At 34.9% G+C, this 14,264-nt stretch overlaps 1 protein-coding gene across 2 annotated transcripts in view; it reads left to right on the top strand.

Annotated features, from left to right (window-relative positions):
* Window positions 1–9,513, top strand: part of LOC306871941 (vitamin D-binding protein-like) — a 28,786-nt gene extending 19,273 nt beyond the window's left edge. The window contains exons 6-12 of one of the 2 annotated variants that reach the window (XR_013784385.1): window positions 983–1,071; window positions 2,477–2,603; window positions 3,092–3,294; window positions 6,167–6,299; window positions 6,506–7,396; window positions 7,516–7,627; window positions 9,323–9,513. Coding sequence is in view for 1 of the 2 variants with exons in the window: in XM_079420214.1 (XP_079276340.1) it covers window positions 983–1,071; window positions 2,477–2,603; window positions 3,092–3,294; window positions 6,167–6,299; window positions 7,302–7,396; window positions 7,516–7,627; window positions 9,323–9,361 (798 nt within the window). In the remaining variant the exon portion in view is untranslated. The remainder of the gene's footprint in view (window positions 1–982; window positions 1,072–2,476; window positions 2,604–3,091; window positions 3,295–6,166; window positions 6,300–6,505; window positions 7,397–7,515; window positions 7,628–9,322) is intronic. The other variant, XM_079420214.1, reaches the window with a different exon arrangement.
* Window positions 9,514–14,264: the final 4,751 nt, after the last annotated feature.

Below are 14,264 nucleotides of genomic sequence, written 5' to 3'. Positions count from 1 at the left end.
ATGCTGGACTGGCACCAGCATGAAGACTTAGTATTATTATTATTTTTGTTTTCCGAAGGGGTGCATTCATTAACTCATAATGCATTTTACATAATAAGCTGTCTAATTAGAAGCTAATTAAACATTTTAAAATAATTTACCTCCAAGAATAGCACAAACAATAGGCTCGTATTGCTCTTTTGGCTTAGAATCAACTTTATTAATTTTCTGCATAGCTGAAAAAAGTAATTTATAAGAGGTTTTTTTTTTTTTAATGATGTCCAGTTCCGAGCCAAAATGAGACAATTATCAAGAGCTAGACAGTGTGGCTTGTATTTGGATGATGGGATACCACACACACACACTTCCTATAGAAGCATAATTGTTCCATCTTTGTTGCTATTGTTATACTGTATGTATTGTCTGAAGACAATCAAACATAAGTACCATATGACGCCATATAGAAGCTAAAGGGTGCTTTGCCAGCTTGTAATGGGACTAATAATCATCATTGTGTATTGTGTGTCTGCTTTTGGTATCAAATTGCCTGAAGGCTCTTGCATGATCTATTGTGAGGAACAAACAGGATTCCAAGATATTACTGTCAAAACAAAACCTGTGATGGCAGATTCACATGTGCTGTTCATTGAGCTAAAATCTGCATTCTGCTGCCATGCTGCTTTAAACAGCTACTAATTACATGTGCTTATTTTAGTTGCTGTGTAGGGGGAAGAGTGCTCTTTGTCTAGTCTTGTTTAGCAGTTTGTCTAAGGAAGCAGAAATATGGGATTGAATAAAGTGATTATGAGGATAAGATTGATTGATTACAGTATAATGATATCATTCAGTTTGAATCAGTTTAATTTATGTAGGTCAAAACCCCAATAATGATTGTGAAAATGAAAAAAATTAAATATGATGATGATGATGATGATAATGGATGGTGGTGGTTGATGGGGATTTATTAATAAAATATCTTATTACAAATCATGTCTGTTTACAGAGACTCCAAATGCAAAGCTCCAATATTTTTCTGAGGTTTCTCTCTAATGTTTGCAACAACCAAGTGAATTTGAAATCCTTCAAGTTTGGGTAAATATGCCATGGCTCACACAGCTGCCTCATACTATTGCAGGAACAGTTCCGCAAAAATTCTGTTATTATCCACCATTCTCATAGTGTTTCTAAATAGTATGCTGTTGTTGTTGTATTTATTTATTTATTTTAATTCTCTTAGAGCAGGGTTGACAATTCTGTAGATGTCCATTTGTTTACTGTTTCTGCAGGTTGATCCCCCCCTCTGTGGGTTAATGGTTTGACATATTGCATAAATGATATTTGATTGAAGCTACTTTCTGTGTACTTTCTATGTTCTATTTTCTATGCACTTTCTGTGGGGTAAGCTTTGGGTTTGTTGCATGTAACTATGTATAATTTACTGTAAATATTACAGTAAGTACATTGAACATATGTAACAAGGGCACTGTTAAAATGAAGTGTTACCAAATATTTTATTCCAGACAATTTATAATCTGCCAATTATAAAACTGTGTTAGATGAACAAGAGATTTTTGGGAGGGGTGTGCAGACATGACTTACAAGGAGCAAGAAGGAAAAGAGTAAAATAAGAACAAGAGCTGTATATAACTGTATTTAGTTATTTTAGCAAATATTTAAAAAATAAAGAATTTTACCACTCTCACTAAAGTAATTTGTTTATGCGCTCTCAAGCTTAAAGTTATACCATTAAAACTGTGTTTAATGCATACCAGTGACAGTAAAATATGTAAGGAAGTGGGATATTTTGAGCTTTGGTATTTGGGATATAGTTTTGGACTATTTTAAATTAGCCAGTGGGCTTGTTTTCTTGCGTAGATCTGGCAAACCTAGATAATTTCCTTACAACAATAGTTAATAGAAACTTTTAAGAATCAAGTTATGACTCTTGTTACTGGCTAAAAATAAATGTAAATGTTTCTTCAAGTAATGTTTACCGCAGACCTTATTTTCAGAAAGAAAAAAAAACCTAAAGAAAACCTTTTCTAAAAAACAGAGTTGGCCTAAAAATGTGAAGTCATTGCAGAACAGCTCTATGCTGAATGAGTAACATGGATTACTTTTATGGTGTTTATTGTGGCCACCATGACATGTCATTGAACGGAAAATAGCAACTATAAGAGTTTTTTTCCCCCTTTTGTTATGGAAGAAACAACAGCGTATGGGTTTAGAATGACATGAGGAAAGGAAAGTAACATTTCTGAAAATATTACACATGCTTCTTTCCTCCTATACTTAAGTTTTTTGTTCTCTCTGCTTTTTGATTTAATCATAATGATGATTAAAATAGCACAAGGACATGTGATCCAGATTAAGAGCAGCATATACAAATATGTTAACTGTTTAGTTTCCTATGGCCCGTGTGAATGAAATGTGTCATGCTCATTACATGCCATGGACATACATTTCCTTACATATGTAAATTATGTCATATTTATAGGTTGTCTACATATTATGGAAATCTACTAGGACTGTCCTTTGAAGAGGCATCAGTCATGTCTGGACGTTTTCAGGCTGGGCTTGAAAAATGCTGTTTACAGCCACAACCTGAATGTATAATTGAAGAGGTGAGGAGAAGGGTCAGAGGAGGGGGTGGACCGCTCGATGCTGTGTTCAACAAACCACAATGAGCAGCACAAAGGTTCAAATGTCTCTTTTGGGACAATTCTTTTGACCAGTGATCCTTCTGGCAGTGCATTTCTCCTGTTCCGATTTACAAGATATCTGATGATATGACAAACAAAAAGAATGTGCTTTCAAAAAATCAACTACTGGAAGACATAATACTCACTACTTTCTAATCTGGCATTTTTTTATTTTACTCAGTGGCTCAGAACTTACTTTTATGGCTATTTATTGGTTAATTTTACAAAGTTCCTTTAGTGAATGCTGTTGAAAGAACAACCTCATTTGTACCTTCACACAGTCACATAATGCTTTTATCAAAGATGCTGTTCCTATTCAATTCATTTGTATCATTATCATTTATGCCATTCAATTTTAGTGTGAATCTGAGTAAAGAGCCAGATTCATTGTTCTTTTTCTTTCATAATAGCTAACAAGCTTTCAGAAAGTTCTGTGCGGTGAAACCAAACTGGATGCCATGTCTGAGGATTTCCGGAAGTGCTGCAGTAAACCTGCCCTGGATACTCTTCCCTGCATGGATGACTTGAAAAGGCAACCTCGTCAGTCTCCAGATGTAGCCAAGCCTCTTTCATCCCAGCTCTGTGAGGAAGCTCAGCCTCATGGGATTGACAGGTGCTAATTTAATATTCATCAAATACTCAAAGGCAGGGAATCCAAGCATGTTTTAAAGCGAAGGTCAACCGGCAAAGATATTTCTGATAGCCTGCTTATTTCATTCTGCCGAGATCAAATGTTTTGTTAAAAGAAGACCTTGCAATCAGTGCACTATATTTTGATCTGACTTAATGTGATATACATGCTAATGTGATGCTGAGTAATATAATTAACATATTGCGTCACCTGGTCCCCTTTTCCCAAACACAGTGGAGAGTGTTCCCCTTGATTTTGATCTTTAGCTAGTCGCTTAAAGGGCAAGAGTGCAAATAGTCATGAATTATTCATAGATTGGCTCTGCTCTGAAAATGAGCACATTATCAAAATTCTCAAATATGAGAAAAAAGCTTTTGATTTTTGCTTAATTTGCGTTATTGCATTATGCCAAAGCTCAGAATGCCTCTTGTGATCAATTTTTCATAGAAAGATTAAACCAAATATCTATTTGGGCTGCAAGAAGCACTTTTGAAAACTCATCTTAACTGTGCATCAAAAGAGATCACCTTCTCGCCTGATTCTAAAAGTAATTTATCCCGTTATCAGAATGATGGTAAAGCGTCTTTGATTTGCACCTGGAAAATGTGGGCCATGGCTGGACATTAAATTTTCCCCACGGACATGAATGAGCAGATTAACAATAGGTGGAGTTGATGTGGTGGAGATTATTCTTATTTATTCCTGCAACTATGATCAGATTACGTTTAGATTAATACGGATCAGACCCATTTGTCCTCTGTGTAACATTTCAGATCCTATTTCAATTTTTGTTTTGCAGGCTCAGGATCATTTTCCTGGAAATAATGCCTTGAACACTAACCGTTAGAATAGATTGCCATCAAAGAAACCATTTCTCTCCCGTGATGGTCAGAACCTCATGCCTTTCTCATTTAGTGAAAATGTATGCACTGCACATGCTGTGCTGAATGAGCCGTATAGTCACTTGTGTGCCTGGGTGGACAAGAAAGAATGAACTCTTGCTGAGGGGCAGACAGCCGTGCAAAGAAACTTATTTAATTTATCTTGAACTGCAATTAGATGAGCCGCTCAACATGGAATTCGAACATGTTCTAGCAAGTTCTGCTGAGTTTACCTCAGGGTCCAGTGTCATTACAGGTGATATTTTCACAGTGTTTGGGGGGGGCTAATACCAGGTCATTTGTTGTAGAAAAGTGTGTATGCAAGTGAAAATAATGTGAGACAGGGTGCTCTGACAAAAACTTGAGAAGAATATACTTTTTCATTAATATTAATATAAAGGATATTTAAAAGATATAAAGCATACAGTCATTACACTGCCCAACTCTACCCTCTAGTGGTGGAGCATAAAACTTTCAAATCTTCATTTATGGGTGACCTGTATACAATATCAGCCTTTAAATGTATAAATACATTATTTTAAGATCTACAATGTTTGAAATAAACTAATCCCAACAAAGTTATGTTTTCAGACGGCACAAAAACGCAAGCTGAGTTAGAAATCTTTAATATCCCTATTCCCAGCCGGGGGTACTTTCATGTGCTTTGTCAAACTTATAAAACTAAAATTACAATACAGTACCGTTATTTTTATTGTAGGAGACCAGATTCTTGCATAAATGTTTTTGTCACTGATTTTAATTAATTCTTAATTTATTTTTTTTCATATTCAAGTGATTGCTGTTATTTCATACTTAATTTTCAGAGTTTCTATGAAAATTAAATTCCACAATAGATGAGTTTCATGTATTTTTAGCCATTTTTTATACTTAAATAATATAAAATTGTTATTGCTAACTGAAGTAAATGCAAATGTCTGAAAAATGTAATAATACAATTATTATGAATAATAATAAAATAAAATAAAATTATTAATAATAATACAATTAGAAATAAAATAAATATAAATATTTTATGAAAAGCCTAAACTTAAAATAAAAAAATGGAATTGTTGCCTTGGAAACTAACTGAAATAAATAGGTAAAAGTACATTTACTAAAACTAAAATGGAAATAAAAATAAAGTAAAGGTAAATAGAAAAATGTATAATATTATTTATAATAATGACCAAAATACAGAATTACTAAAACTAAAAAATTCAAATTCATTTTAGTTCAAGCGTATATGTTCATATATAATCCTTCACCATTTTATACAAATAAAATCTAATTCAAAATATATAAATACATATAATAATACTAAAATAACACTGATAATATAATACTAATGATAATTCCAATTGAAAGCCAGTATAACATTCAGTCTGGTGAAAAGTGATTAAGAAATTGAATAAGGTTGTTTGTCAGAAATAGTATGATAAAGACAGCACATTGGTTGCATTCTACTAGTTATTAGACTAAAGACACAGCAGCAAATAATTCAAATATTAACCAGAACATACTGACTCTATGTTAAACTGAACTTTTTCTATAGAAAACTATTAAATACTATTAGAGGGATGGATGTTAAATGTAAACCTAAAGAGAAAGATTTCCAATTCGATTCATATTTTAAATTTAGTGTTGTTCACAATAAATGTTGATTTATAGATGTAAATAAATACATAGAGATATAAATTGGACAAAACCTTCATGGACCCAAGTTTGGAAAGCCTTAGTATTACAGCAGAAACCTAGGGTGAAGAGACCAGAACCTCCTATGGAGAATGTTTTGAAAACACATTGAGGTCTTGCAGACTCCTGCTGGCTGACTGAACATTTCTGCTCGTGGCCTGCCCATATATGCATTTATAGTGTCCACAAAATATAAATAATCTCATGATGTATGAGCATGTATTCCGAAGTCAATGAATGTGATCAAAAGCATGTTTATGTATGTGTCTGTGTGTTTCCAGATACTTGTTTCTAATTGGAGTGAATCATGCCTCCATTTCTCTTCCTGTGCTGACGACCGTTCTCGATCGAATCAAGAACACAGTAATGGCCTGCTGCTCATCTGATGATGTCGCAGCGTGTTTAACAGAGAAGGTGAGATGATGCTATTCCTCCTGAGACTGACATGATCTCCCAGTCCCTGGTTCACGACAGGAGATCTTTGTTTCATAACAGGTTGATTTGAAAACACATGTTCTGTGCTTAGCAGCAGATTTTCGGTTATTTGAATTACACAACCAAGCCATTATTCAGATTTCAAGGTTTTTTTTTTTTTTTTTGCTTATTTGACTGCAAGACAGCTCAAAGCCCGGGTAGATGGCTGTTGTGAGAGGCTTCGATCTTTTTGATGCATGTCTAGATGATTTGCAGCACAATGCCTCTCTTGAGTGACTTCATTTTGCTGTGAAGCCTCATCTCGGTTTTGAGATTGGGATCGGAGCTGAGACATTATGCTGATGGTTTTCAAAGTTCTTCTGGCAATAATACAAGATTAAATCGCATTGAGTTGAGGTAAGACGGCACTGCATAAGGATTCTTGAGAAAAACAGCCTTGATGAAATCCTATTTTAATGCTGGAACCGGAGCAGCAGGAGAACTGCTTTTAATGCTTGAAGATGATATCAAATCCTCACAGGTAACCTGATCTAAAGCGTGTCACCGCTTGGTTAATTTAGCCTTTCAGTTTTCCCTTGCAGATCCTCCAATTATTTGCTCGCTTGCTGTTTTTCCACATAGAGTAAATGGCGAAGTTTGAAGAATTGCTGGTGAGAACATCTAATTGAAGGGTCTAAACTGTATCTGTACCCAGAAAATGAATGTAGATCATTAGCATGCACAAACGCAGCTCGCTCGCCAACTGAGAGAGGGTTGCAAGATTTCAATTAATTTAGAGCGACATGGTGCTCTTTGTACTCGCTGGGTGCTAACCAAGTCCGAACTGTCGTAACAACAAAACGGTACTCTCTCATCTTCTCTCCCGCTGCTTAACTTTGAACATTGACAAGGAAAATACATAGTCATTTTTTATTTTAAGGGTTGGATTACTGGTCAAACTGTTCTTTCATTTTTCTCTCTCTCTCAACTTTTATCAAACAGGAGAGTAAACTGAAAAAGACTAAGGCACTTCTGTCCAAGTTGGATGACACTTGTTCGCGGTACTTCAGACCGGCCCTGCCTTCGTTCAAGACTCTGTAAGTTATGGTTAGACTAGAAAAGAACATCATCAGTAGATGTTATTTAACATCGGGGGATTTGAAAGGATGGAGCTGGTTGCAGATCAGACTCATCATCAATGCTTTATTTTCTGCAGGATTCAGAAGGAGGTGCAGGGGGAGGGAGGTGAGAAGCGAACACAAGCGTGGGTGGACTTGACCACATCCTGCTGTTCCCAGCGCTCCCCGGCACAACTATGTCAAAAGCTGGTTAGCACACTGAATAACCAACCACTGCACTTTGAAAAGTTTCAGCTATAGAAAATTCAATAAAAGTTCCATTACGCACACACACACACACACACACACACACTACTAAATAAAATATAAATGTAAATATACATCAGCAGTCAAGTTTTTGAACAGTAAGATTTTTAATGTTTTTTAAAGAATTCTCTTCTGCTCATCAAGCCTGCAATTATTTGATCCAACGTACAGCAAAAACAGTAAAAAAAGTTTTATGTAAAATAACTGTTTTCTATTTGAATATATTTTAAAATGCAATTTATTTTTAGCATCATTACTCCAGTCACACGATCCTTCAGAAATCATTCTAATATTCTTATTTGCTGCTCAAAAAACATTATTATTATTATTATTATTATTGTTGAAAACAGCTGAGTAGATTTTTTCAGGTTTCTTTGATGAATAGAAAGTTCAGAAGAACAGCTTTTATCTGAAATAGAAATCTTTTGTAACATCATAAATGTCTTTATCGTCACTTTTGATCAATTTAAAGCATCCTTGCTAAAATTATTAAAATATATATAAAAATGTATATATAAAAAATATATATAAAAAATATACTAACTTTAAGCATTTGAATGGTATAGTGTATAATGTTACAAAAGCTTTTTATTTCAGATAAATGCTGATCTCTGGATCTTTCTATTCATCAAAGAATCCTGAAAAACAATGTACTCAACTGTTTTAAATATTGATAATAATAATAATAATAAATGTTTCTTGAACAGCAAATCAGCATATTAGAATGATTTCTGAAGGATCATGTGACACTAAAGATTAGAGTAATGATTCTGAAAATTTATATAATTTAATACAATAATAAATTAAATACAGCTTTTTAAAATATAGAATCAATTAATTTTTTCAAAGGTAAATCAGTTATTCATAGCAGTAGTCCCATGTGTAGAACTTATTTATAGATTCTTTATTGCAATAATATTATTTTCCTGAAGTAAATTTCTTTTGAAGTAAATTTGTCTGGTTTTACCACGGCTTTTTCCTGGAAAACAAAAAGGGAAACGTTTTTTTTTTTTTTTTTTTTTATAATTGGACTTGTCAGCGAACCTAACATTAATTGTAATTTTCTTACCCCCCTGTCTTCGGCATAAACCCAACTAAATTAGATTTATACTTAAAACAATTCCGTTTATTAATGGGTAAGGAAGATAAACTTGAGAGTTCAACCAAAAATGAAAAAGTTGCCTTCAGTTACTCACCCTCATTTCATTTCAAACCTGAAATCTGTTGAACACAAAAGAAGATATTCTGAAGAATGTTGGTGAACAAACAGTAGCTGGTAGCGATTGACTTCCATAGTATTTTTTCCATATCATGGAAGTCAATGGCTACCGTCAACTGTTTGATTACTCATATTTTTTTTTTTAAATATATATTATTTTGTGTTCAACAGAAGAAAGACACTCAAACAAGTTTGGAACAACTTGAGAGTGATGAAATTATGATTATTTTTTTTTTTTTTTTTTTTTTTTTTGGGGGGGGGGGGGGGGGGGGGGGTGTCAACTATTCCTTTCTCTCAGCAATTCATCACCAGAACAAGCAGATGTCAGATCAGTTTACAGGCTGTTTGTATTTATTAACAGACTTTAATACAGTTTTAGTAAAATCAGGTTTAACTAAAACCCATGTTTTCTTTTTCAGACAAAGGATGCTATTAAATATGAGGATGACACTGTTTAAAGACTCACTCTTCAGAGATTCTTTTGAGTGTCAGCAATTATACAGAATGACAAGATCTTCTAAATTCCCTCTCTAATAGAAAATGTCATCCCTCGCTATCTGAGACGGTTTAAATAAACTTTCCACTTGCTTCAAAGAGTTTTGTTTGTTGTCATCTGATCTCTTTGCTCTTTGAGCTCTTGAGGCTTGTGGCATTTTCAGTGTGAATGTATTAGGCTCCTGTATGAATAACCTTTACTGGGAACATAACAACGTCCACAATAAGATTATTTCTGTTGTTGCTATGCCGTTTCATCACACTGGAAAACTCTTCAACTTCACATTTGTTTTCATGTACCTTTACAGATGCTTTTTTAGCAAATGGACTGACAAGAAATTCATTTTCGTACATAGATTTCAATACATTTTTTGTATTCAACAATATTACTTGTGAATAGAATGTAAGTTATTGTAGGTGCTGTTGAATTATCTGAGGAATTTAATTTAATTGCTTGTCAGGTTTGGTAAAAATAATATATGCGACTTAAATTAAAATCTCCTTTAAAATCCCATTGTGTAGATGGGTTTTAGATTCTTCTTTATGCATTTTATTGGCAACAGGGCCGGAGTGGGACTCATTTTCAGCCCTGGAGTTTCATACCTTAGACCGGCCCACTATTTTACTGAAGTCCTTGCTACGTTTCTGTGCGTTGATCGTGGTAGTATCCTTGCTGTTTATGGAGGGCCAGAGAGCTCTCAGATTCCATCAAAAATTCCATCTTAATTTGTGTTCCAAAGATGAACGAAGCTCTTATGGGTTTGGAATGACATGAGGGAATTAATGACAGAATTTTTATTTTTGGTGAACTATCCCTTTAACCTGCAGGCTGCACTCTGTGAGTGCAAATTTCTCCGAGCTTTAAAACACAAAATCATTTATTTTATCCATATATCATATGAAGGAGGGGACGCATGTTTCCACTTAAGGTGAATAAGCCTCCTAGCCAATAGAGTGGTAAAAGCAACAGCGTCTTGTACAAACCCGATTCCAAAAAAGTTGGGACACTGTACAAATTGTGAATAAAAACAGAATGCAATGATGTGGAAGTTTCAAATTTCAATATTTTATTCAGAATACAACATAGATGACATATCAAATGTTTAAACTGAGAAAATGTATCATTTTAAGGGAAAAATAAGTTTATTTTAAATTTCATGGCTTCAACACATCTCAAAAAAGTTGGGACAAGGCCATGTTTACCACTGTGTGGCATCCCCTCTTCTTTTTATAACAGTCTGCAAACGTCTGGGGACTGAGGAGACAAGTTGCTCAAGTTTAGGAATAGGAATGTTGTCCCATTCTTGTCTAATACAGGCTTCTAGTTGCTCAACTGTCTTAGGTCTTCTTTATCGCATCTTCCTCTTTATGATGCGCCAAATGTTTTCTATGGGTGAAAGATCTGGACTGCAGGCTGGCCATTTCAGTACCCGGATCCTCCTTCTACGCAGCCATGATGTTGTAATTGATGCAGTATGTGGTCTGGCATTGTAATGTTGGAAAATGCAAGGTCTTCCCTGAAAGAGACAACGTCTGGATGGGAGCATATGTTGTTCTAAAACTTGGATATACCTTTCAGCATTGATGGTGCCTTTCCAGATGTGTAAGCTGCCCATGCCACACGCACTCATGCAACCCCATACCATCAGAGATGCAGGCTTCTGAACTGAGCGCTGATAACAACTTGGGATGTCCTTGTCCTCTTTAGTCCGGATGACATGGCGTCCCAGTTTTCCAAAAAGAACTTCAAATTTTGATTCGTCTGACCACAGAACAGTTTTCCACTTTGCCACAGTCCATTTTAAATAAGCCTTGGCCCAGAGAAAACGCCTGCGCTTCTGGATCATGTTTAGATATGGCTTCTTTTTTTACCTATAGAGTTTTAGCCGGCAACGGCGAATGGCACGGTGGATTGTGTTCACCGACAATGTTTTCTGGAAGTATTCCTGAGCCCATGTTGTGATTTCCATTACAGTAGCATTCCTGTATGTGATGCAGTGCCGTCTAAGGGCCCGAAGATCACGGGCATCCAGTATGGTTTTCCGGCCTTGACCCTTACGCACGGAGATTGTTCCAGATTCTCTGAATCTTTGGATGATATCATGCACTGTAGATGATGATAACTTCAAACTCTTTGCAATTTTTCTCTGAGAAACTCCTTTCTGATATTGCTCCACTATTTTTACTATTTCGCCGCAGCATTGGGGGAATTGGTGATCCTCTTGCCATCTTGACTTCTGAGAGACACTGCCACTCTGAGAGGCTCTTTTTATACCCAATCATGTTGCCAATTGACCTAATAAGTTGCAAATTGGTCCTCCAGCTGTTCCTTATATGTACATTTAACTTTTCCGGCCTCTTATTGCTACCTGTCCCAACTTTTTTGGAATGTGTAGCTCTCATGAAATCCAAAATGAGCCAATATTTGGCATGACATTTCAAAATGTCTCACTTTCAACATTTGATATGTTATCTATATTCTATTGTGAATAAAATATAAGTTTATGAGATTTGTAAATTATTGCATTCCTTTTTTATTTGTAATTTGTACAGTGTCCCAACTTTTTTGGAATCGGGTTTGTATTTTTGAAGGCAAATTTGGCCTAAAAGGAATTCCGAACAGAGCTGTAAAAGGGCTTGGAGTGGCTGCTTTTTTGTTTTGTTTTGTTTTTTCTAAAGTATCAAATATTTTAGACCAAAACTCTGTCAATCTTGGAGAAGACCAAATCATGTGAGTGTGATTTGCTGGAGATTGTTAGCACCTATTGCAGGTGTTACTTCTGTCAGGGTATATTTTGGCTAATCTGACGTTAGTGTGATGTGCTTTGTGAAGAATCTTGCATTGCATCAAACATTTTGTTGGGCACATACATTATAGAAGAAGAGTGTACTAAATCAAGTATATAATCCCTCTCTATCTCGCTTATAGTGATCTCCAGCTCTTGTTCCCAGGTATTGTGTGATTCTGAGGGGTCAAAATTTAAAGAATCTATTGATTCTGAAATTACAGAGATTAGCCCTCTTCTATCTGGGCTAAGAAAAAGAGCGTTGTCATTTTTGAATCAGGAGGAAGATTCGATTTTGTACAAAATGTCTGATCTGAAAGAAGCAAAAAATGGGTTTTAGGAAGATTAAACTTTTCTGAATATACCTTTATCATATAAGTCCTTGATGGTACTAAGACCCCTAGAAGACCAGTCATGAAAAACTGGATCAGAACATGACGGTAGAAAAGATTAATTGTTTACTATAGGTACAAGAGACTGATTGACAGACTGATTAACCCAAGATATTTCCTAAAATGAAGCTATAATTTAAGAGTATTGGTCACCAGTAAACTGTATGAGACATTTTTACTGTTTATAGGAAGCTGAAAGCAAATCATTGAATGAAGGGAATATTTTGAGGATGACAATTCTATTTGGACCCAGATATGATATTCAGGAACTCTTGAAGGTTTAGTCCCAATACAAAAGGCACAGTAATACTGTTGAAAATTTGGTATGGCAAGGCCCCCTTTCGATTTTGGAACTTCGAGAAACTTTCTTCTTATCCATACATATTAGCAACACCACAAAAAAGAGCTAGTTAGTAACAACTGTACTTTCAAGTAAAAGTAACAAAAAAAGACTTGATATAAATGGGTATGCTGGAAGAGATACGGCCAATTAGGGATATTGGACAAGAGGACCATCTCGGTATATCTTCCTTATAAGCATATAGCAGAGAATTAAATTTTTTCTGAAAATAACTATGACTGATATACACCTAAATATCTGAATCCTTTCTGAGCCCACTTAAAGGGAAAGGGATATTGAGAAATCTCTGTCTCAGTTGCTAGATTGATTGGGAACAGTTCACTCTTTTGAAGATTCAATTTGTAACCAGAAAATTTGTCAAACAACTGAAAAAGTTTGAGGATTGACGGTAATGATGTGGGGCTTGTTATTTATAAAATAAGGTCATCTGCATAAAGGGACAGTTTATAAGAGGTTCCAAACTGAGTAATGCCCACAAACTTTTCCTCACTTGGCCAATGGACAATGGCTCTATAGCCAATGCAAATAATAGAGGCGAAAGGCAGTGCCTTGGCGAAGGGGAAAGGTTTTAGAATGTGTTGCACTGGTGCACTGATGCAACAGGGGAGGAGAATAATAATCAAATCCATGCAATAAAATCTGAGCTGAAACCAAATTTATTTCAAATGAAAAACAAATAGGGTAGAGTGGAGGAAAACGCCACCCTTAAGAATTGTGTATTTTTTTTTTTTTCTTCAGTGAAACAAAAGTTAAATGTGTTCAGAAAAGTTATCATAGTTTTAGTGACAATGACATAAATTATAAACCAAGTATGAAAAATGTCCAGAGTTTTCATGTCATTAGATTTTTAACAAAAATTTAATTTATGCCAAGGGTTGGGTAAAATGCCCACCAGTCTGACAAAGCAATTTGCTTTAAGCATTTACAGCAAAATCAGAGTACAGGCAGTTTTGAGAAAAAAAAATAGAATAGAATCAATAATTATGAATTACAAAATTATAATAGTCTATTAAAAAAAAATGTTAACTGGTGATAACTGATGATAATTTTTAAATATAAAGTCCAAATATCTTTATTCAACCAATTAGTTAGAACACATTAGATGGAAAAACAAAGGATTTGATGTTCAACAGTGAAAGTTTCATGATGAAAACTTCTACATCACTCTTGTCAAAATAGTCCATAGAAACAATACAAATTTATGTCAACTTTATCTTGTGAATATTTTGGAAAAACAGTAGGGAGGCATTTCCCCCCTCTCTGTCGAATGCCTTCTCAGCATCGAGGGACAATATAACCTCGGCAATGTCAGAACTTGAAGAAAGGA

The sequence above is a fragment of the Barbus barbus genome (assembly GCF_936440315.1).
Source record: "Barbus barbus genome assembly, chromosome: 6".
Lineage (NCBI taxonomy): Eukaryota > Metazoa > Chordata > Actinopteri > Cypriniformes > Cyprinidae > Barbus > Barbus barbus.
Note: the sequence above shows the minus strand (reverse complement) of the source record. Positions and strands in the feature narration are given on the sequence as shown.